The sequence below is a fragment of the Homarus americanus genome, unplaced genomic scaffold (assembly GCF_018991925.1).
Source record: "Homarus americanus isolate GMGI-L3 unplaced genomic scaffold, GMGI_Hamer_2.0 scaffold48220, whole genome shotgun sequence".
NCBI lineage: Eukaryota > Metazoa > Arthropoda > Malacostraca > Decapoda > Nephropidae > Homarus > Homarus americanus.
Window position 1 is genome coordinate 4088084 of NW_024755060.1, and position 23049 is coordinate 4111132.

At 38.5% G+C, this 23049-nt stretch overlaps 3 protein-coding genes across 7 annotated transcripts in view; 2 read left to right on the forward strand and 1 right to left on the reverse strand.

Annotated features, from left to right (window-relative positions):
• LOC121856401 (coatomer subunit beta'-like) overlaps nt 1-1837 on the reverse strand; it is a 35257-nt gene extending 33420 nt beyond the window's left edge. For all 4 annotated transcript variants that reach the window (XM_042351980.1, XM_042351979.1, XM_042351978.1 and 1 more), the window contains exon 1: nt 1722-1837. In XM_042351980.1, coding sequence (XP_042207914.1) covers nt 1722-1724 — 3 coding nt within the window. In that variant the 5' untranslated portion in view covers nt 1725-1837. The remainder of the gene's footprint in view (nt 1-1721) is intronic.
• Nucleotides 1838-5104: 3267 nt separating this feature from the next.
• Nucleotides 5105-15366, forward strand: LOC121856309 (transmembrane protein 107-like). Of its 2 annotated transcripts, none has more exons than XM_042351787.1 (6): nt 5105-5217; nt 9834-9900; nt 10114-10251; nt 10723-10790; nt 12892-12992; nt 14974-15366. In XM_042351787.1, the coding sequence occupies exons 3-6, from the start codon at nt 10168-10170 to the stop codon at nt 15135-15137; spliced, it is 417 nt and encodes a 138-aa protein (XP_042207721.1). In that variant the 5' UTR covers nt 5105-5217; nt 9834-9900; nt 10114-10167; the 3' UTR covers nt 15138-15366. The 2 variants fall into 2 exon arrangements, with proteins under 2 accessions (XP_042207721.1, XP_042207720.1); XM_042351786.1 differs by having other exon boundaries at nt 5175-5316.
• On the forward strand, nt 5401-7390 carry LOC121856310 (thioredoxin domain-containing protein 17-like). Its single transcript, XM_042351788.1, has one exon. It carries the CDS (start codon nt 5514-5516, stop codon nt 5889-5891), a length of 378 nt encoding a protein of 125 aa, XP_042207722.1. The 5' UTR covers nt 5401-5513; the 3' UTR covers nt 5892-7390.
• Nucleotides 15367-23049: the final 7683 nt, after the last annotated feature.

The following is a 23049-nucleotide window of genomic DNA, read 5'->3' on the forward strand; positions in this document are numbered from 1 at the left end:
TTGGGCTCAAACATAGTAACTGAGGTTGGAAAGGTAATTATCGAGTAATTTTTAACAAACAACAGCATTGTATTTAGGCAAGTCTTCCTTTTCCACTGCCAGAAAAGAAAATTAATACAGTACAGTATAGAAAAAAAAGAAAACCCGATTTTTTTAAAGTAATAACTACCACCACCACAAGAAGTATCAAAAAATGATAAATATTTCATAATGACCATGCATGGAACTTTATCTTGATTATCATATAAAGGTAGAGCAAAAAAAAAAGGGGGGGGGAGGAATACTTTACTAGATACTGTACATTAAAGCATTTCCGTTGAAAAAAATATTATTATTTTTTCAATTTCACTTTAAATAAATGAAATTGTGGGATAAAAACTTGCAAAAAAATTACGAAACCAAACCTAATGACTCAAATATCAGTACAGTACCTAACCTAACCAAAGAAAACAGAAGAACCTGACCTAAACTCCTAACCTAACCCAACAAGACAAAAGAAAAACAAAAGAACCTAAAAAAAACAAGCATGATATAGAAAAGTAAAACAAAACTCAAAATAATGTATAAGTTTCAAAAGAAAATGCAATTCAGCGCATCTACACGAGTATCACGTAACATGACATTTCTGCTGATTGCCGAGTAAGAGGTACAGTAAACAACGTATATCCCTGTGAACTAAAAGAGGCCTCCCCATATTGAAAGGGTTAAGAAAGTACAATTTTGCAGGGATAAATATTGTTTCTTAACCCTTTCAATATGGGGAAGTCTCTTTTAATATCTTATTTGGCAAAGGCTACACGATTTTGTTCAGAACAGACACCCCTCAACACAAGGGGTTAAGTGAAATAGAAAAGTGAAAATAACTCGAACTATAAATTTCCAACAAACACTATACGGTATACTTTTCTTCAATGGCATTTACGGCACAAATTACATACAGGGTATAAGCGAGATATTTAAAACTTTATTATGTATGTGGAGGTACACACCCAGAACATCCGACGACTGTGGAACCCCCCAGTCAGGTTAGGTTAGTTTTGGTTGGTTAGGTTAGATTCAAAAGTGTTTTTCCGATGGTTTTGATGTATTTTGAACCCTTTTAACCTTGATTTTTATAGCAAATCTGAGATGGGAGGGGGCAGTGCTTATCTCAGACACTATTGATTTGCGCCAGAAATGAAGTTTAAATTCGTTCATAACAAATCAAAAACCATCGGAAAAACATAATTTCAACTTCGATTTCGTTTAGTGGCAACAAGTGAAAATATACCCAAAACTGTCATTGAGGTCTGGTGATGTCTAGCATTTCTGATTTCCCCATTTAATTTTAAATGAAAATCAATTTAACTTTTAAAACAAGCAAAAATTACCAACTTAAATAAAACTTACTTATCCTAAGTACTACACTAGTTAAATTAAGAAGGATTAAGTGAGGTTTGTTTGGTTTGTTTTGCCTGATTTTGAAGAAGTCCCAGATACCAAAACCGCTATGGCAGACAGGCTCAATAACGTCCTGTACAATTACTCCCAACATTTCCTATAAACATTATAAATTCACAACAAAATCGTTAGGCTCACAGGAATAAAGACAAATCTGTTGTCATTCTCCCGGTCTGTCATACCTTTGCATGTCACCAGTTCAATCGGTTATATATGTATATATTTAATGTATACCCTCATATGTTCAATAAACATTAAAGTATTCCAAATTATTTACTTACCATTGTGATTTGGTGCTTAGAAAATGGATTTTACAGGCAATATTATGATCCACCACCCAGTGCAGTCTTTCGACGTGTCAACTAACTCGCGCATGCGCCGTGGCTGTCACTCACACCAGTCCTTTAACAACGAACCTAACAAACTTTCCTAGCCTGATAATTTACTTTTTATTTTTACTTTATTTTTATAATCTTCACCACTGATCGGCTCGTTAGCTGTTTGGGCGGTCGGTAAATATTTAAACTGAGTAGCTAGATTCGATATTTATTCTATGAAATTATCATAGAAGTTCACATTGGTCTTGTACATGTGTACAATGTGTAAACTACAGCTATATATTTTGCATAGTGTAGGTATACAATGTGCATGGTGCAGGTGCAGATTTTCTTTAATTTTGCCATTGTGACGGGGAAAGGAAACCGGTGGCTTGTTTAATTCAGTCCTGAATTATCTGTATTATCCACCAATGAATCCTGGACTATAGAAATGATTCACCAATTCCAATTATTTTAAGGTAGAACAATGAGCTGTTTGTTGCATTTAATCATAAACTTGTATGTATAAAGTTAATTTTTTTTAGATATATTGACAGACTTATATACCCAACCCCACAAAGGACTCCAGTGGATAAAAGGTTACAAAGTAAGAGCTGTCTTGAGCTATCCTTGATAAAATCAACCTTTTACTTTTTTACTTTTATCCTCTTCGCCACTGATCGGCTTGTTAGCCGCTTGGGCGATCGGTCACGACTCTTTTCCTTTATATTCTTCACCAAAAGGTCGGCTCGCTAGCCGCCCGGGCGATCGGTCACGTCTCTGTCACGCACTGTTGGCAAATACTGGGCATGCACCGGCTCCTGAATGTACCTGAACCCGCTCCAGTGTTGGTCAAGTCTTCTCTTGAAAGAGCTCACACTCGGTGCCGTCACAACACTTTCTGGTAGATTGTTCCAAGAGTTTACAACCCTCACTCCGAAAAAGTTTGCCCTCACGGTTTTCCGGACTTGCGGCTTCTTCAATCTTGAGCTGTGACCCCTTGTGGGGCGAGCGTCCGCCAGCTCCAAGTAAGGACACTCAACTGAGTAGTGCCCCCTGAGATGCTTATAAACCTCAACTAGGTCCCCCCTTGCCCGTCTGTAGTATAAGCTAGGCAAGTTCAGGCGCTCCAATCTCGCAGGGTAGCTGAGATGCCGAAGTGCAGGCACCAGCTTGGTGGCCCTCCTTTGAACATTTTCAACCAACTGACAGTCCCTAGCATATCTCGGGGACCAGATGGGGTGACAGTACTCCAGATGGGGAAGCACTTCACTCCTGAAGATCGTCACGAGGGACGGACCGTCTAGATATCTGAACGACCTTCTTATAAGACCCAATAATTTATTTGCCTGATTTACCTTCTTCTCACAATGGCCCGAGAACTTCAGCTCATTGTCAACATACACACCTAGGTCCTTCTCACACACAGTCTCAACTAGTACATTTTCTTCATCCCGTTGGGACATATGGTACGCCTCCTTACCGTTGGTACGCCCCAGGTGCATCCTCTTACACTTCGTGACATTGAATCTCAGCAGCCATTCCTTCGACCATTCCTGGAGCCCACAGAGGTCCTTCTGCAGCTCTTCACAGTCCGCTTGGTTCTTAATTTCCCGAAATAACTTGGCGTCATCGGCAAACATTTGTATGGAGGAGTGTACAACGTCAGGCATATCATTTATGAAACAAACAAACAACAGCGGGCCCAATACACTACCCTGCGGTACCCCACTTGTTACAGGTACAGATGACGATTTCGTGCCATTAATCACCACACATTGCTTGCGGTCATGTAGAAAGTCTTCTATCCACGCTAGGACATTTCCCCGAATTCCGTACCCTTCCAGTTTGATTTTCAGCCTTTCGTGGGGTACACTGTCGAAAGCCTTGGCAAAATCTAGGTAAATATTGTCGATATTACCACCCCGTTCTAGAATATGGGTCCAAATATCCAATACCTTGAGCAATTGTGTCAAGCAAGAGCGCCCCGGCATAAAACCGTGTTGGCAATCTTTTACAAGGTTGTTTCGTAGTAGATGTTCCATCGCTGCATCTCTGATAATACTCTCAAGTACTTTACATATTATGCTGGTCAGGCTCACCGGTCTATAGTTGTTCGTGGAGTGCCTATCGCCCTTCTTGAAGATAGGACTCACATAAGCCACTTTCCATTCACTGGGGACCATTTGTTCATCCAGGCATTTACAAAACAGAATCTTCAGGGGCTCTGCAAGCTCGTTGCACAGCTCCCTTAGCACTCTAGGATGCACCATGTCAGGTCCAGGACTCTTATGGACCTTTAGCCTGGACAGTTTATTTCTAATACCCTCTTCTGTGAACACAATGTGGGTCAGTGCTGTGTCGAACCGTCTGTCCTCAAACGCAGGAAGGTTAGTTGCATCCTCTCTTGTGAACACTGAGGAAAAGAAGCTGTTCAATGCCTCAGCTTTATCCTGGTCAGAATCTGCGTAACTACCATCTTCAAGCCTCAGGTCTGATACTCCTACTCGCGTTTTCAATTTCGACTTTGCATAGCGGTAAAACGCCTTTGGGTTTGACTTGACCTCGCGTGCAACCAGCCTTTGGAACTCCTTTTCAGCCCTCCTACACTCTATCTTTGCTTGGTTTCTGGCTCTTGCATACATCCTCCTGTCTTGCTCATCGTTTGACCCAACCCACGTCTTGAATTTCTGGGTTTTCTTCTTAATTTTGTCGACCGCCGCATGGTTCATGTGTAGGGATCCCCTCGTATTCCTAGAAGCACTGGGTTTGGTCTTGGGTATATATTTATCGATCAAATGGGTCATTTTACTAGTTATGATATTCAGCGTAGTGTCTGCGTTCTTGTACCTTAATAAGTCAGGCCAGTTGATACCCCTCATCTCTTCCCTCATCCCATTGTAATTTCCCTTGTAATATTTGCACCTTGGCCTGGCCTTATCTTGAACTAGGTAACAGTTAACCTACTGTTAACATTGTTTGCATACCTGCACTCTGTATGAATTCATGCTGAATTGTATGCCTGCATTGTCTTCTGTATAGTATATACAGTACAGTACAGGGTGAATCAATGCAAACTTGTATGACGACTTTACTTGATATCTATCTTTCTATCTTCATGCACAGTATTTAGTTGTGTTATGCTTTAAAAACATACCGGACCTGACTTGGTAGTAGTTATTATGGTTTCATCCCATGAACTATCAATATTAATTGGAAGCACAGGTAAATGAGTACAGTATTCGGAATTATTGCTATTTCATAAGTGTTACACTTATCAGTGTTTCATGTAGATCCACAATGAAAAGGTGGATAAGATAAATCTTGATAAAATCACACAGCTCTTCCTTTCAAAAAACAACAAATGACAGACCCTTCTGTATTAAATCAAATGTTATCATACTATCATTAGTGCCAATGGTTCACCAGTGGTTCATGAGCCCTCACCGCTCCCTGGCAGGTATAAACAAGTATGAAATGCTCCTCAGAACAAGATGTTTGAATTCCTAACGAAATATTCACAAAGTGTTTTGTATGTATGACACCTATCATAGAAAAGGTAAGTTTAACTCTATATTTTAGTTACTGATACCGGATTCGTTTATGAATCAACAGAGTGCTAATTGAAGCTGACAATAGATGAGTTTGTTCTGTTGTGTCACACCAGCTGACGAAGATAACACCCACTTGACAACGTGACTCCTGAGAAGACTCAGAATAGAAGTCGTATCCTATATAAACCAATACACCACCATTATGGTCCAGAAAATCGAAGTTGAAGGCTTCGAAGCCTTTGTGGAACAAGTGGAAACCTTCAAGTCTTCCGGAAAACCCATTTTTGTTCTGTTTTCCGGCTCTAAGGACTCCAATGGGAAGAGCTGGTGCCCTGACTGTGTGGTGGCGGAGCCTGTGGTCAAGGGAGCTCTGGACAAGGCCCCTCAAGATGCTGTTTTCATCTACGTGGGTGTGGGTGACCGTGCTTTCTGGAAGGACAAGAATTGTGTATTCCGTACTGACAGCCGCACCAAACTGAAGTCTGTGCCAACCCTTATGAAGTATGGAACTTCACAGAGGCTGGCGGAGGAGCAGTGTGCCAAAGATGACTTGGTAGAGATGCTCTTTGACGATGCTTAGTATTAGTGTCTTCAGAAGTATGTGAGGATGCTACTTATTAGTTTCACTGAACTCTCATTAGTAATTGTGTTAGACTGTAACACTGCTTTTCCTTCATGTCACTTGTGGTATAAACTTTTAAAACAGCTTAAATGAACCAACCAAGCCTAACATAACCTCTCTGACCTTACCAGAATTTAACTATTCTTTGGTCGTGTCGTGTAGATCAGATAAGGGTTGGGTTGTTTGCTTAAAAAAAGAGAAACCATAGTTCAATATTATTATGTAAACTTAATGAGTAGAACTTTCCTGTGTACTGTGCTCTTGCTTTACACCAGTTGCTTGGAATAGATTATCAAAGATTGAGTTACCTGATACTTAAATTGAAATTATACTCGGTTTTGTTTCTGTTGGAATTAAGTTAATTTATTTAAGTTTTTATTTTGATACAAAATTATGACTTTTGCTGAATGCCAAGAACTTTGGAAATGTACCGTATTTTGCATTATGGATATGTATGCCATGAAACAATCTGTTTCCAGTTGACTAACTTCTTATTTCTATCATGTGTACTAAACCATGTTTATATACAGCTAGTGAAAGTTACAAAATCAACATGTATAAAACATTACATTAATTTTTTTGTGAAACTACAGTGTACAGTACTGGGAAAAAGTACAAGTCGAAAGGTTTTCATGTAAAGTTAATTAGAGTCAGAGTACCAAACGAGATGAATTACTACCTTATGCATTAATTACTCTTATACCTGTACTGTACTGTAGTGTAGTTATAAACTTCTGCTCCATACAAATATTATAGTACAGTACAGTGATAACGACAGTTACCCAGCTGTGACAAATTACCTTTATGATGTCTGTGATCCTAGGTTGCTTAAGAAATTTAAACCACAGTTAGTTTAATTACTGTATCTCCATATTATAAGATATTTACTTAGTGTACTCGGCAAGCCCAAAGTGAACTGGAGAATCTTAACCACACATTATTAATTATTGTAGTTTCAGTTGTGGGAAATACTGAACTGAACAAACATGAACATGACAGTTTTACACTGTAACTAATTTTCAGGATATACATAGCAATTTTATACAGTAATACTATACTATCGACATTATCATGATGATGTAAAAAGTTATACTACCTCTTTTAGCTCATCATAAGATGTAAGAACTGTCCTCCAAATAGTTTTTCTTTACAGTATAACTTTACTTGGTCACAACAAGAACATTTTAATGAACTTAATTATCAGTATATTGTTGTATGTAATTCAACTTTCCATAAACGTAATTTTTTGGTTTTTGAATACTGTACAGGATACCTTGTACTGTACAGCATTATACATGTACGTACAGTAATGTGATTTAGAAGTTTGTTGTGGTTTTTACTATACATTACATATGCTTAATGTTAATCACTGCCAAATTAAGGTCCCCATGATTTTAATTATATTACTGTACTGTATTTTATATCATATTACCATATAAAATAAACTATTAATCATACTAGTGTATTGATAATCCTCAACTAAGTACTGTACAGTATACCCTATACATGAATAAAAATGTAAAGCTGTAAAAGTAGGGCACTGGCCTATTACTCTCTTATATTCTTTCATCTGGGATTGAACAACTCAATTAACAGAACACCTATACTGTAGACTGATTCCCGGGGATCAAATTTTGGATGGGGTTCAAAATTTACGCAGGGTCCACTGCAGCTAGAGGTGGTCATGTTGAGGGAGAGAGGCTAGTGTAGTATTCTCCCATTGCTCTTGATAGTCTTATTAAGGGCTACTTTGCAGCTCAGTACTACTTTTGCTTTTACCCTTTGCATGAAAAAGTACAGGCAGTCAACGAGTTACGACCGTCTGACATATGATCATCCGCACTTATGAACTGGATCCCAATACATTCATTGCACAAATTTTTAATTCAAGTCACATTTCTTACATTAATTTCATTATTCTGTATTATTTAACATTATTTTATTTACAGTAATTACAATATTTGTCATGTATGGGCAGGATTATGCTTTAACCTAACCTAAACTGGAATTAACACTATTCTGATTTATAAACAAATTGACTTATGATCAGGGTCCAGGAACATATCCCTGTCATAAGTTGGGGATTGCCTGTAATTATCTTATATGACACCTTGGTGAGTACTGTACATGTTATCATAAAACAAATATTGGGGTTTCTGTCTTCCATCATTTTCAAGATTGTGAATGTCTCTGAGATCCACCCTATTGTGTCTTGTTTGAAGAGTTGTCACTCCTAAGGTTCAATATTGCACCTTTTCTGGAGATGTTATGTCTTTCTGGAGGTACAGTATGACCTGTACAGTATACAGTGGTCTGGATAGGGATGTACGAAAGACTTGTAAAATTGAAGAAAATTTATTTTGTCTAACTGTGCAGATATCTCATTTTATGTAAGGATTCTGTTCCAGAAAACAGGTATCCCTCAATTTATGATTGTTGTTTTTTTTTTTTGGGTGTGGGGGAATAGAACCCTCATGAAAATAGTGGTATGCCTGTACAGATAAGAAAAAGCTCCTTCAATTTTACAAGTACTGTACTGTACTGTACAGGCATGGAGACCATACTACCAGAAAAACGTAACATTCTTAGAAAAAGGTGCAACTGATTTAAGGTGTGTACTGAGGCTATATAATCCTAAGTTACCTTTGGCTTTTTTGTTACTCCCAATTGTGGGAACTTTGGCGAATGGAATAAGCATTGTACTGAGTTGTAATTCAGGGACAACATGTCAACAATTGTCTTTTCTTCATTATGATTATGTAAGATACCTCTGTTGTTTGTTGCATGCTTCTCAAGGCAGTTTAGGGGATGCAGCAGCCCTTGCATCATGAGCATTGGTTGAAGGTTGATGGCCCATACACAGCCTCTGACTTCCCCAAAAGGCTGGGCACATACCAGTAATGACATGAAGATGTGATTGGTCTAATTAGCGCCAAGTGTGGGTCCTACTCCACAGCCACATCTCTCTTTCTTCTCTCCCACAACTAGTATACTGTACACTGAGCCTTACATGCTCTATTATATACACAGGTCTTGACCATTATAGTGCTTTAGTTCATCCTCTTCTACAGTCTATGGAGATATTTGTTATCACCAAAAAAAATTTTTTACCAACAGTTTAAGTTATCACTACAGTATTACTGTATTTGCATCACCTCATATAATAGTACTGTATATATATGGAATGAGTCCCGAATAGATTGCAATGCTTGGGATCAAGCCCATAGTCCCCCTTCCCTCTTTTGGCCATCGTGAACAGTTTTTAGACCGTCACACTATACCTACTGTCTTAAAGTATGCACCAGGTGGAGTGTAAGGTTAAATTCCTCTACAGTGATATACCAGTCATGATATAGTTTCTTAGTACAGTAGTTACATGTTCTGTAAATGGCAAGATTTTTTTTCAGTAAAACTTGGTTTACTGTTCAGGCGTCCTTCGACTTACGTAAGAATTCTGTTCCCAAAAAACATTTTGGGGGTTGATTTACAAATAGTTTTCAGGAATGGAACTCTTACATAGATTAAGGGATGGCTGTATTTCCTATGTGCATGTATGTGTGGTCTACAGTGAAATAATTTTGTTGTAATAACGACTTAATTTTATATTAAAATATTACTGTAGAACTTATATATTTGTGCCATCATTATTACAAAATATTCCTAAGTACAGTATTCTGAAGTGCAGAATACAGTGATTACTGTATTGAGTTTTATTGTAACTCATCAATTTTCATTAATTGTTATGATAGTTTTGGGGTACAGAAATTACCCTTGGCTTCTCTTGTTATGTAAGATTTAATTTCCTTTCCTATGTCAGGATTTTTTTTCCTTTAATGGTACAGTACTGTATCTTTATTTCCAATTTGTAAAATAGTTTTGTATTTTTCTTGTCCTTCACAGAAGTAACATATGGTGATAATCCAGCTCATCTGCCCTTGAGGTTTTCTGTGATGGGAGCAACATAGAGGTACAGCTTTAGCCCTTTTATTATATACAGTACTGTCGATGCTTTTACCTGAAAATTAAATTCTTTTCTCTTGCCTTGTTTTAATTTAACAACAATCACATATGTCTAAAGTCCTGGTGTGGGTCTTCAACCTTGTAGTTTGTCTTAGTTCAGATAGTAACTGGGACATAAGGATCAGTCCTCTATTTTTTGTAATCATTAAATGTTTTTCAGATGATAACACAAGAAAGAAAATAGTTTAGGTTAGTTTCAAGTACAACAAGTAAGATGAGAGTGACAGGGCTCATCCCAGCACGCTTTCTAACACTGACATCACACCTTGTGCTTCTGATCAGTGTATTACTGGCTCGGGTAAGCATCGGTCTGTTTTTTTTTTTTTTTTTTATAACAGGGTTCAGATTGAAAGATTGGCTGGGTTCTCAAATTTCATGTTGGATACTGGCTCTGTTACAATTATTTTTTTTTTTTTGAAGGGGCCCATTTTGTTTTATTACAAGCACAGCAGTGTACCTCTAAAGACCTATGCTGTACGTAGTATTTACAGGTGCAGTACAGCATATAATATATCTGGTGTGTAATACTGTAGTCAAAGATAATTCAAAAGTATGATAACCAAACTTAAATGCAAAAATTTTTGGCACTTGTTTCATATGAGCCTACTAGAATCTAATCTTGCCTGTGTAAAACTGCAAGTGCAACAGTATCTTCAGAAGTGATTTTACTCCCATTATTCTTTATTAAAATATAAAATTAATAAAAAGATTTTATGTAGTGTTCCATAAGATTTGGATAGACATATGGATGCTTGTTATTATCTTGCAGGAAGAAAATGTCCTTGCCTGCTTGCCGGTGGACTACACAGAGATGGAGTACAGGAGGCGTGATGGAGAGTGAGTACTGTACTGTATCATGGTTTTATTCACCTGTGAAAGCGAGAAATACAACAGGTAATATGAGTTGAACCAAGTCATTTAGCCTTTAGCCTTCTTCCACCTGTTACTTTCTTACCTCTGAATGGGACCCACACAAAACCAGCTCCAGTCCATTTGACCCAAACATTCGAGGAGACAAAGGCACTTCATTAGTCTCTTATTTAGTAATATCAGTTGTTTCTCTCACTTGCAACATTAATTCCTATGCCCAGTATATTGGTAATGTGAAATATAGTTACTCAATCATTTATTAATATTTTTTCTTTTTGAATTGAGATTTTCAGCTACAGTTGGGTCTTCATTTACGCGGTCAATTGAACCCGCAGAGCACCGCGTAAAACAAGAAACGTGTAAATGAAATAACAGAACATATGGGATTAATTGAAATAGAGACTGGACCGACCCCAAACTCCACTTTTTCCGACACAATACCTACGTTGTAGTAAAAAGAGTATCTTAACTTTATGATGGTATGCACACACACATAATATAGAAGAGAAATATCAATAAGAGAATAATATACTGTACCAGGTAAAAGAAAAATCAGGGTTTAACACTTACATTAGGTTAGGTTCGAAAAAATCAAGTTTAGGTTAGGTTTAACACTTACGTTAATAGAAGAGATGGGTCGGCATACGTTGATGGGGGCTGATTCCGAGGCAGAGGGCAGATTACTGGCCCTCAGGTGAATCACCATCATTATCCACCATAGTTGTCAGGGCCTCCCTGACAAATCCCTCATAGTCCGAGGCATTGGTGGTAAACAGGACGGTGATGCGCTCCTTCTGCAACTTCCGGCCCCGACACTTGCTGGCAGACTTGACAATGAAGGTCTTGGAAGGTAGCTTTTTTCAAAACAGACTGGATTCATCCATGTTGAACACCTGGTCGTCGGTGTACTGTCCTTCCTCCATAACCTCACGTAAGAATGGAGGAAAATCACTAGCTGCAACACGGTCAGCACTCGCTCCTTCACCACCAATGTTAATGTTGGTGATCTTGTTCCTCTTAAACCCTTGCAGCCACCCAGGGGAAGCATTGAAGGGTTTGGGCTCTGCAATTCCCATCTTACGTGCCACTGCTACGTACAGTTCACGTGCGTACTCATGAACCGACCGCGTGTCCACCGCCATGTTCCGTCTTGCCCGACGAATCAAGTAGCTCACAAGTAAATTCTCCGTCTTGAGCAGCACCTTGTTCTGGCAGTACTTCACCATTGAAGCACCTGCAGACTTTGTGATATTAATGTGTTCTTTTATCTTGGCTGCATCCTTCTTGATCGTCCTGATCTTAGATTCGTTCATGCCATGCTGGCGCGCCAAATCAATTTGTCTCGTTCCTTTTTCTAAATCTTGTATGATCTTGTACTTAACTTCGTAACTTAGGGAACGTCGTATCTTCTTTGGCTTAGGGCGACTGGGTCCAGGTAATGCAAGGTTTTTCTGTGGTGGTGGGGGTCCAGTGGAAGCCATTCTTACAAGATTAGCGGGCACAATAGAACACAGTTTACACGGAGTGACTAGGTGGAGAGCAACTGACGCGGCTAGGTCAGCGGCTTCTTCCCTCCCATGGCAGGGCACGTCATGTTACATTAAACCAATCACAGCTAGCGGGGGAGGGAGGTAAGGATGCTTGGCCCAATCACAGTCCAATACTTCATATGACGTCACCGATAAAGCAACACCAACATACTGCGCAACCTTACTCGCGCCGCTTACCCAAGCATGGCGGGAGGTTTGAATAAAAAAATGGCGCGGCTGGACCGCCAGATGCTCTCCGCGTAAATGACCAAATTTACCGCGTAAATCAAACATTTCAATTCTGGCAAGGCACCGCGTAAATGACCAAACGCGTAAACCAAAACCGCGTAAATCCAGACTCGACTGTATTGAGAATTTGGGTCCATGAATTAAGTTGAAGCAAATCATTGCAGTTGAACGTTCTGCTTCACAAACTCCAGCCGACTGGGCAAGTGGCTGCTCGGCACTAATTTGTACTGAGTATTAATAATTGTCATTAAATATGTGATATAAAATTTAATGCAAGTTATTTCTTACAGATTTCTTGGGGGATTAATCGCTGGTGTTGCACTGATAGCCCTCGAGTTTATTGGCTTCATCACAGGAGTTTCAATGTTCACCGGTTTAGCCTCCCTTGTGTGTATCCTTTAATAACCAAAAATTTTTATTCATAGCCTGACAATTAAGTTTGCGAACTCATGCTACAGGCACCAGTACGTACCTTATTGAGGATCGGTGCTGTGGTTCCCTTCAAAGTATTCCCCTTGTGATGCTATACACAAATACCAGCCCTTCGTGCTACTCTGAATGTCATCCACGTCTTAAAAATGTGTCTCCTTGGTGTGTTTCTTCCATGAAAGAAATAGAAAAAAGTCACACAGGGTCAGATCAGGTGAAGAAGGAGGGTGTTCCAGTAAGGTAATTTGTTTCTCGGCCTAAAACTCCCGCACAATCAGTGCCTTGAGTGCTGAGGCATTGTCATGATGCAAGTTCCACTTATTTCCAGCAAAAAGTTCTGGATTTTTTCATCTAACCTTTTCTCTTGAGTCTTTTAAGCATGTCGATATAGTAAAACTGGCTCACACCCTTTTCTCATTTTCAAATTTACAATGCTTCTCACCGTCATTTGCCTGTTAGCTCGCACAACTTTCCTAATTTTTTAAATGTTTTCCTCAGTCTTGCTGGTTGTTGGTCGTCCTTCTCTGTCATCGTCTGTCACGTCTTCTCTTCCCTTAGAAAATAGCTTAATCCACTTGTAAACTGATGTTTTCTTTAGTGCATTATCCCCATGATCTAGGGTTAACATGTCCCAAATTTCAGGCCCAGTTTTCCCAAATTTGACGAGAAATTTGAGGTTCGTTCTTTGTTCTAAAAAAATTATGTCATTATATCGACAAAACCAGAAAACACTCTAATACAATAGCTGCCACTGCACACGTCTGTCTCGTTTGATACCAACGACACAACTGGGGTAGTAAGAGAAGGGATCAAGGTCACACGCACGCCACTCACACTCGTTATAGTGCTGCCGCCTCATGAGCCAAGCGGCGAGTTCGCAAACTTAATTGTCAGACCTCATATAAGACCATAGTTACTGTCCTAGAGAAGGTAGCCACAGACACTATAGAGATGCCAATATAGTACTATATTAATGGAGTAACGAAGATTTTTTTTATCTCATAATAGGAAAACAATATGAGAAGTATTAGTGTACACAGGTATATTTTATAATAATTCTTCTAATACTTTCTCAGTCCAATTTTACCAATCAGTCATTTCATGCTAATTACAAATCAGGTCATCTAGGTTATTTTTAATAAGTTCAGGTTATCCATGATAATAACGCCAACTCCTGAAAACCTAGGGACTCTCATAACAGTTTTGTGAGCTTCATTACACGCTTTTTTGTTTATTTATTTACTTATTTATGTCTTGCATGATGAAATGGAGGTGGGAGATGCACATGACAGCAGTGACACAAAGTGTTGTAGGTAACTAATTTAACTTATGATTTTGACATTGTAATGAGTAAGTACAGTAATTGTGTGTTTCTCTGTTTCAAATGTTTAAGATTATTTAAGAAAAGATAATTGTACAGAGAAGGGATAAAGGTACAGTATACTCTAGCTTTCACTAAATAAGATAGAAGAGTCATTGAGTTATGGGGCACGGTTCTCTGTGCATTACCTGACATTTACTATCCTTGGATCTCCAGGAGATGAATACCATTTATAAATTATAAAACTCATATCTAGGATTTATGTAACTGTAGGCCTAATGGGTTAGATAAGTAGCCTATTTTGAGAACACTTTTTCTGGGAACTAATTTAAGTTTTTTATAGCTTAGGCACATCCTTTGAGCAAACTGATGCTCCTAATTGGCACCATTTAGGGTCCCGTGTTTGCTGTAGGGAAGAAGTAACAGATTCGAGAATTATTCTCAGGATTGGTTAGCTAAATACTGTAGACATTTCAATTTAGTTTTTCATGTCTAACGTCCCAATCCTGTGTGTTTATCTTTCTAGACCATAAATGGAGTTGCTTGATCTGTGTTCATTTATAAATGGTATTTCAGGATATTTTCTTTTTCTGTTTGGCAAAAAATCCTTAATCATATTCAGCTATTGCTTGTCATAGTGGTGCTTCCATCAGCTTAGCCTATATGGTGATGGACTCCTGGGACTGTAGACTGTACTGGTGGGTCTTCTCCTTGGCATCTGTATGTCCAGCCATCATTGAGATAGGGATCATGATCAATGTACTAATGCTGAAGAAAAATGTGTGAAAACTTCTCTACATTACATCCTCATTTTCCAAAAAAGATCTCAGTATTTTTTATCTGGTATGATTGTCCTCACTTAAGAGTATGATTGTCCTCACTTAAGAGTCTGATTGTCCTCACTTAAGAGTTTGATTGTCCTCATTTGAGAGTGAAATATAAAATTTTTGTATTGTAAGTATGGATGAGAGTAGAGATAAACTAATAGAACTTATAATAAAAAAGAAAAAGATTTGTTCCTGTATTATTATATTTCTTTTAGTATAGCAGAAAGCATCATACAGTATTAGATTGTTTGAAAGTTTAACTTGCTAAGATGATTTGGCAGATATTTTGTCAATTGTATTTAAATTCACTATGTGAGGTTATATGGATATAAAAAGTATCAAATCCGCTTGAGTAATGAACAAGATGCTCAGCTTTGATTTAGGTTAGTAAGCTCCTTCATCCTTTTATAGTGTGCCTTGGTTTCTTCCTTGTACAGTTGTGGAAATGTGTTCCTCCACCCCCCGTTGGTAATCCATGTCTCCAAACGGCCAACCTACTGTATAGCAAACCTATCCACCAATCACGTTCGTCGTTACACGACCAATACCCATTTATTCATAAAAAGTGATATTACAACTGCGACATTACCGTTTGGAGACGTGGGTTACCACAAGGGGTGTAGGAACCCATTTCCGCAGCTGTACACTTAACAATGAAATGAGTGTGCTGCCAACAGTGGAACAACCATTCATTAGACAACTATTCTGCTAAGGAGGTGGAATAACCCACTACTGAATATGGAGACGCCATCAAAATATGAAAAGACTTTCTATATTGAACAAATAAATAAATACTGTATAACCAGGATAGCTCATGCAAGAGTTGTCTCTGACCACTCCATATTGTGTGGCATAAGAGAATCAAAACCCCTGCAAAGATTGTCTTCATATCCACATTATCACCATTCTTTCAACATCAGGCAATTCAAATTTCTAATGTGACATTAAGCAATTCCTCGCCTAATGTCACCATTAGATAATTTTTCATGTTATGCGTGACATGCAGTATACAAATACAGTACAGTACAGTACAATATATGCATTCATTGAACTGGATACCTGTATTGTGTACAGTATCTCAATAAAGAATCTGTCCACACTGTGTGAAACATTATGAAACCACAGATGATAAATATTGGGACATGGATTTACTTTGGTATATAGTTTAACATAAGTAATGCAATGTGTATTTATTTCAGCATAAATAATTTGATGTTTGGTTCCCAAATGTTATAGGATCAGTATACCACAGAACCACACATACCAACCCTCCTGGGACATCACAAGTTGCATGTAGCATTTGAAAGTCATCGGACCCATCCTAGCAGATACTCTTTTGAGGTACTTTACACTATCATAAGGCATATACAGTACAGTATTTTTTAAGAAAAAGTTAACATCATTCGAAGCACCAGACTATGATTGGTGAATTATCAGTTGGGTATAGATGAGTACTTAATGATGTCATGGTTCACCAACACGAGAGGACACAACTTCAAGCTCACCAAGGTGTCATACAGGATGAATGAGAAAATAATTCTTTATACACAGGGTGGTAGACCTGTGGAAGTCTACCAACACAACTTGTGGAAGTGAGAACAGTTCCCCAATCTTGGCCACCTCTAGGTGAGGTGGTCATTAGGTATATTACCAGTAGATAGGTAAGAGAAGGGGAAGAAAATATTTAAAAAACAAGTGCAGGGCTCTGAAAGGACAGTTACTGGATACCTCCACCATGACTAGCCTCCTTATCTCACTAAACCACCCCTCCTCCCATGATGTTAACACAACACATTTATGAACATACAGAAGTAGGCAGCTATCAAACAGAGAGGTACTACTGCCTGGGAAGATATTGGAAGCATAATGTGTTGTCTAACAGTAGACCCTGCTTCCATATGGCATCACAAAAATTGTGACCAAGTCCCAGGTTGCTGGTCTGACTTACGTACTGCCTCACCTACACAATTGCAGGGTTTCATTTATTTCCCTTACTTTGACAACACAACATACATATATCGTTTCTCAATATTGATCTTTGTTTTTTATTGTTGTAATTATTTATGGTTATATTTTAGTTTTTATAATTTTGTAATAAATTTTGATTTAATATTATTATTATTATTATTATATTTTCGCCCCCATGCCCTGATGTTGGTCATTGACCTGTGCCCGGGTGGCTAATCCCATAAAAACAGGAATAAAGAATAGTAAAAATCATCATTACCCCAGCATCAGACACGAAGGTCTCTGAATCTTTGGGTTCATGAAAGGCAGGTTAGGCGACAGGATTTTGGTTGATGAGTGTACAAACTGTACTAGTTTTTGAATGTGCACTGTGGCAGCACTTGTGAAGTACCTTTTTTATCTATTTATTGGGTGTTATTTTTAGCCTTGATTGCAAGTACATTTCCTAATATGAAGACTGCAACAGCAATATTCCTACCACTGGTTTCAGACTGAGGCTGAACGTTCTTTTTTATACATAGGTAGAATTAAGAACTGTATGGAGTCATACCCAGTGGCATACCCAGAAATATGCAAAGGGGGGAGGGGGACGAAGTTTGAACCAAGCATACCGAGGTACAGTATTGTGGAAATGCAAGATAATTAATATTTTTCTGTACATTCATAATGAGCTTACTGCTCACTTGGTGATGTTATTTATTTAATTATAGTTATTATTTTTCTTGACTTACTGTTAAAAATGGTTTATTTGGAATAATTTATTAGCTCAACGGAGGGGGCAATCGCCCTCATAGCCCCCCCCCCCCTTTGGTATATGTCTGGTCATGCCTCTCAGAAAAAAGTTGAGCAAACTTTGTATCCTGTTAACAGAATTTGATCTCACACGATCAGGGGCGGATCCAGAAATATATAAAAGGGAAGGGGGTCCAAGAAGTTTTGAGTGGCCTCATCCAGATTTTTTTTTTTTAAATCTGACCAATATTATGGGCATTTTGAGGCCATTTTGAAGCCATATACACTTGATATTAGGAGATAGTCTGAGGTAAATAGTAATTACTTTTTACTATAAAAAAATACACGAGTACAATACAGCATTAAAGAAAAAGTATTGGAATTTCTGATGAAAAGTGGGGGGTGGGGGTGTCCGGACCCGCAAGACCCCCTGCATCCGCCCTTGACCATTATTAGCTTTCAAAGAAATTTGGGAACTTTGCTGAATAAAAGTCACGAAAAAAACTGTAATCGAGGAATCAATTTTTGCATGGTACTGTATTTTGATTTCATTGTCGATAAATTTGCAAACCATTTTAAGTGATTTCTATGAAAATCTGAGTTGCTATGAATAATACTATTATCAGATATGTTAGGTGTATTTAATTTTTGTCAGACAGTATTAGACTAGAACATAACTAAAAAAAATGCCCCTAGAAAAGAAACACCAAGCTTAATTTTCTAAGACTTCCTAAATTATGATTACTGTATTATGGATAGGCCTACAAAAGTTTGCAGATGTATTGTCGTTATGCTTATTGTGCACTGGACCAGTACAACATCTGTAGTTGTATTATGTACATATGCCGTGATGTAATCTTTTTGACACTTCATTTTAAATTTTATCTCAAGCATGGACATATTCTGTACTGTATAATTTATGTGCTTTTATATTTTTGTAAATGGATGTACATTTTGGGGTCTTATACTGTATATTCATCATGCTACTGTGGGGTTTTGTGATGTGGTCTCACACTCAGGATGACCTGGAGAAAGGAAACTCACAATGCATTTTCTGTATATATAAATATATTGAATGTACAGTGCAGTTTGGTGCTGGGAAGTTGCTGCTTGGAAGAGGAGTTTGCTGAGAGGTCTTGCCGGTTCAGGAACTTGGAGTAGAATGAGAGCTGGTCAGCGAGGAGCCTGCTCAGAGGAGGTGTTGCGTGTTGCAGGGCTGTAGCTAGAATGAGAGCTGGTCAGCGAGGAGCTTGCTCAGAGGAAGTGTTGCATGTTGCAGGGTTGTAGCTAGAATGAGAGCTGGACAGCGAGGAGCTTGCTCAGAGGAGGTGTTGCATGTTGCAGGGTTGTAGCTAGAATGAGAGCTGGTCAGCGAGGAGCTTGCTCAGAGGAAGTGTTGCATGTTGCAGGGTTGTAGCTAGAATGAGAGCTGGTCAGCGAGGAGCCTGCTCAGAGGAGGTGTTGCGTGTTGCAGGGCTGTAGCTAGAATGAGAGCTGGTCAGCGAGGAGCTTGCTCAGAGGAAGTGTTGCATGTTGCAGGATATAGCTAGAATGAGAGCTGGACAGCGAGGAGCTTGCTCAGAGGAGGTGTTGCAGGGTTGTAGCTAGAATGAGAGCTGGTCAGCGAGGAGCTTGCTCAGAGGAAGTGTTGCATGTTGCAGGGTTGTAGCTAGAATGAGAGCTGGTCAGCGAGGAGCTTGCTCAGAGGAGGTGTTGCATGTTGCAGGGTTGTAGCTAGAATGAGAGCTGGTCAGCGAGGAGCCTGCTCAGAGGAGGTGTTGCGTGTTGCAGGGTTGTAGCTAGAATGAGAGCTGGACAGCGAGCAGCTTGCTCAGAGGAGGTGTTGCATGTTGTAGGGCTGTAGCTAGAATGAGAGCTGGTCAGCGAGGAGCTTGCTCAGAGGAGGTGTTGCATGTTGCAGGGTTGTAGCTAGAATGAGAGCTGGACAGCGAGCAGCTTGCTCAGAGGAGGTGTTGCATGCTCCGGAACGTAGGGTAGAATGTATTTCAATGGCGAGACTGAGAGCTTATATACTCGGCTACCGGAAGTAAACCCGGTGGGTCCCCCGTGAGAAACTCGCCGGTTGCTGAATCCTGGCTAGACTTGTCAGTTTGTAGGGGAGAGTATCCACTACACTACATTATCGTGTTGTTTATGAGCATGAGGCCTTCCTCTAGAGCCCTTGGCGTAAGGCCTCCCTTAAACAGGCCCCGTGTATTTCACATGGCCTCATGCCCCCCAGTTTGGGAAACACTGATCTACATCCAGCCGTCCATCCGACAACGACGTATTACATATTTTTGCTGAATATTCAATCAACAATTACTGTAAATTATATTAACAGTATCAACTCCAAGTAAACTATAACAGCAAACAACTGCCTGACTGATTCCAGAAACTAAAAATTGGAGTTTGTAGTATTATGCGTTATGGTTTGCTATTAAATTGGAAATTAATTATGAATGGGAACAATTATCTAAATCACCTGTGTGACATTTTCAATATTCTATGAAAGGTTGAAGGTGAGGGTGCACCTGGCCTTACATGCTGTATAATGACAGGTAAAGGATCTTATATTGTAATAGGATTACATACACAGCGTCACTTGTTATTTATTATTTATATAATGGCTTCGCCTTTCAAAGAATCAAACTCTTAAGAAACGTACTGCTGAAACATATTCTGATAAAAATGAATGTTCACAAGAATCCACGAAGGATAAAGCGTTGACTCACGTTTGAAATTAGTAGGGAAAGTAGGTATGGTGTTAAAATTCCTATTGTTTAAGTACATATTGTTGTGGAATGAGAAAAATTGTCACTTATGTATTAAATTACTGTCATCACTTGCTTCGTTATTTGCGGGAACCATGAATGGATTTTGTATTCACTAGTTAGTTAATAGGTATAAATAAATGTATATACCTTTCGATTAGGATTATTGTTAAATTAAACAACTGAATTATGAAAATAATATACTATGCATATGTTCCATAATTTAAGAAGATCGATATTTAAGTATACAGTAGCTCATTTGGCTGAACAGGAACACCAGACTTTTGGAGGGAAAATATATTGTCAGTGGGGGAACACATGTACGGGAGGTTTGTGCGCACTGATGCTCCCCTTATTTTTAGTTTTGTTTATCTTGTGAACGTTTAACTATAGTGCCGTGGATATAAATGTTGTGGGAATGTCATGCCGTCATCTAGAAGAGATTTGGTAAGTAGAACGGAACATTTTAATGTATTAAGTTAGAACAGTCAGGTGAGGCAATACACAGTTCATTTATGTAATTTGTTCACTTCTGTTATATCCTGTTGAATTTGCACTAATGTGTTAATAAATAAACACTTTCTTTAAAAATTTTAGTGTATAACAAACTGACAAAGGTGAATTTTTACAAACTTGATTAGTATTGTGTGTGACGAGAAAAATCAAAGGCAGTTATCTGGGCTACGATTCTGATATGTATACGAAGAAAAGAAGACAAGAAAGCAAATAAATTAACGAAGATAAGAAAGCGAAGACAGAACAAGAAAACAACGAACAACATATTTGTGAGGAAGATCAAATGTGGATCGTCCAGAAGAAAAAGAACGAAAAGAAGTGAACGAGAACACCAATATAACAAAGACTGGCCGTAATGACTTTAGATGTTGACCACCAGTACTGTATATCTACCAGTTATATCCGCCATTAGTCCACTATCTACCTGTCTACTTATTAACCATACAACTTTCTACATTCTATTTACCATTGATCTGTCTACCATCTATCAATAATTATCTCTATCCATCTCTCTGGGATAGTAAAAGGAAGTAGTGTCTTTTTTTTAACAGCCCCGGGGATAGTAATACCCAGATATCGATATTCCCTGCACGACAAACTTAATTTTTCTTCCGGTTCGTTAGTGGGTTCGCTAATTCCCGGACTGGACCTGAAACCAGACCTACCCTCTGACGTAGCCTAACTTGACTTAACTTACAGCTAACCTAACATATCAAACCCTAACCTAACCTACTGCACCCTTATCATTGCTTACTTTAATCTAATTCTACCCTTAACCCTTACCATAACCTCTAACCTTAACTAATCTAACCTAACTTAAACCACCCTACTCTAATGAACATACATATCCTAGCGGCCTAGCCTAATCTAACCTGGTTTTCTTTTGTTGTGTAATTTGTGTAATTTCTAAGTATCATATTTGTGTAAACGATTCGACAACCTTGTTAAAGTCACAGATTTTCAGTCGCGTTTGTTTTTATCTGCCAAGAAAACAACCTCCGTGATTTCCTAGGAAGAAAATCTGTTGTTGTTTACGGACGTACCTGAGGCAGCTCTCGCGCCTGAGGCAACATTATTATGCTTCTTCCCACTGAAATGTTGTTGTGGTGAACCAAGGTAACAAACGTTTATTTTCATATTTGCTGAAAAATTATTTTTCCCTGGTAAGAGAAATATAATGCTATTGTCAATTTATGTTTAATCTAGTTTGTATATTTCTTAAAACCATATATTCAGCATATAGTATCCAATGTAAACTACTAGATCTATATCGTTAATGTGTGTATTGAAAAGTATTAAACCACAGAACGTTAAGGCCGTAATGAAAACAACTTATCAGTCTAGAACTAGAGATGGTATGTGAATTTGTGGGTGACAATTGCAAAGGGCAAGGTTGTTGCAACAGCCATTAAAAAAATAAAGATTTCTATTTTTTAATAAATGGCCTTGAAACTAACGTTGACATAATAGTGCGAATACAGATTGGAACCTACATACAGTCAACTGGAATATAGGGCGATCTTTTTTTTTTTTTCGTAGTGCATTGAGCTTATGCAAAGACAGCTGAAGACACTTTAATACTGATTGTTACTCGCTCACTTAACTCACACCCGTTCTACTAAACCGTTACAACAGTCCCGCTACAGTGTTGCATCAGACTCCTTAAAATGATGAACGATAAAATGTTGCATCATTCCTGTTAAAATGTTGCACCAATCACGGTAACATGATACCGTATTTCAAAACTTTATGGCCAGGCCATATCATGTTATGATTTACGATTTGCCGCTGCCTTCAACACCACCGGGCCCCAAGATCAAAAACTAATGATGAAATACAATAAAGAATATGGAAAATAAAAGCGGAAACGAATGAAGTAGT

Coding starts and splice junctions, on each gene's coding strand:
- LOC121856310 (XM_042351788.1), top strand. CDS start 5,514: ATGGTCCAGAAAATCGAAGTTGAAGGCTTCGAAGCCTTTGTGGAACAA.
- LOC121856309 (XM_042351787.1), top strand. CDS start 10,168: ATGAGAGTGACAGGGCTCATCCCAGCACGCTTTCTAACACTGACATCA. Junction 10,791..12,891: donor TACAGGAGGCGTGATGGAGA/GTGAGTACTGTA, acceptor TATTTCTTACAG/ATTTCTTGGGGGATTAATCG. Junction 12,993..14,973: donor CGGTTTAGCCTCCCTTGTGT/GTATCCTTTAAT, acceptor AATCATATTCAG/CTATTGCTTGTCATAGTGGT.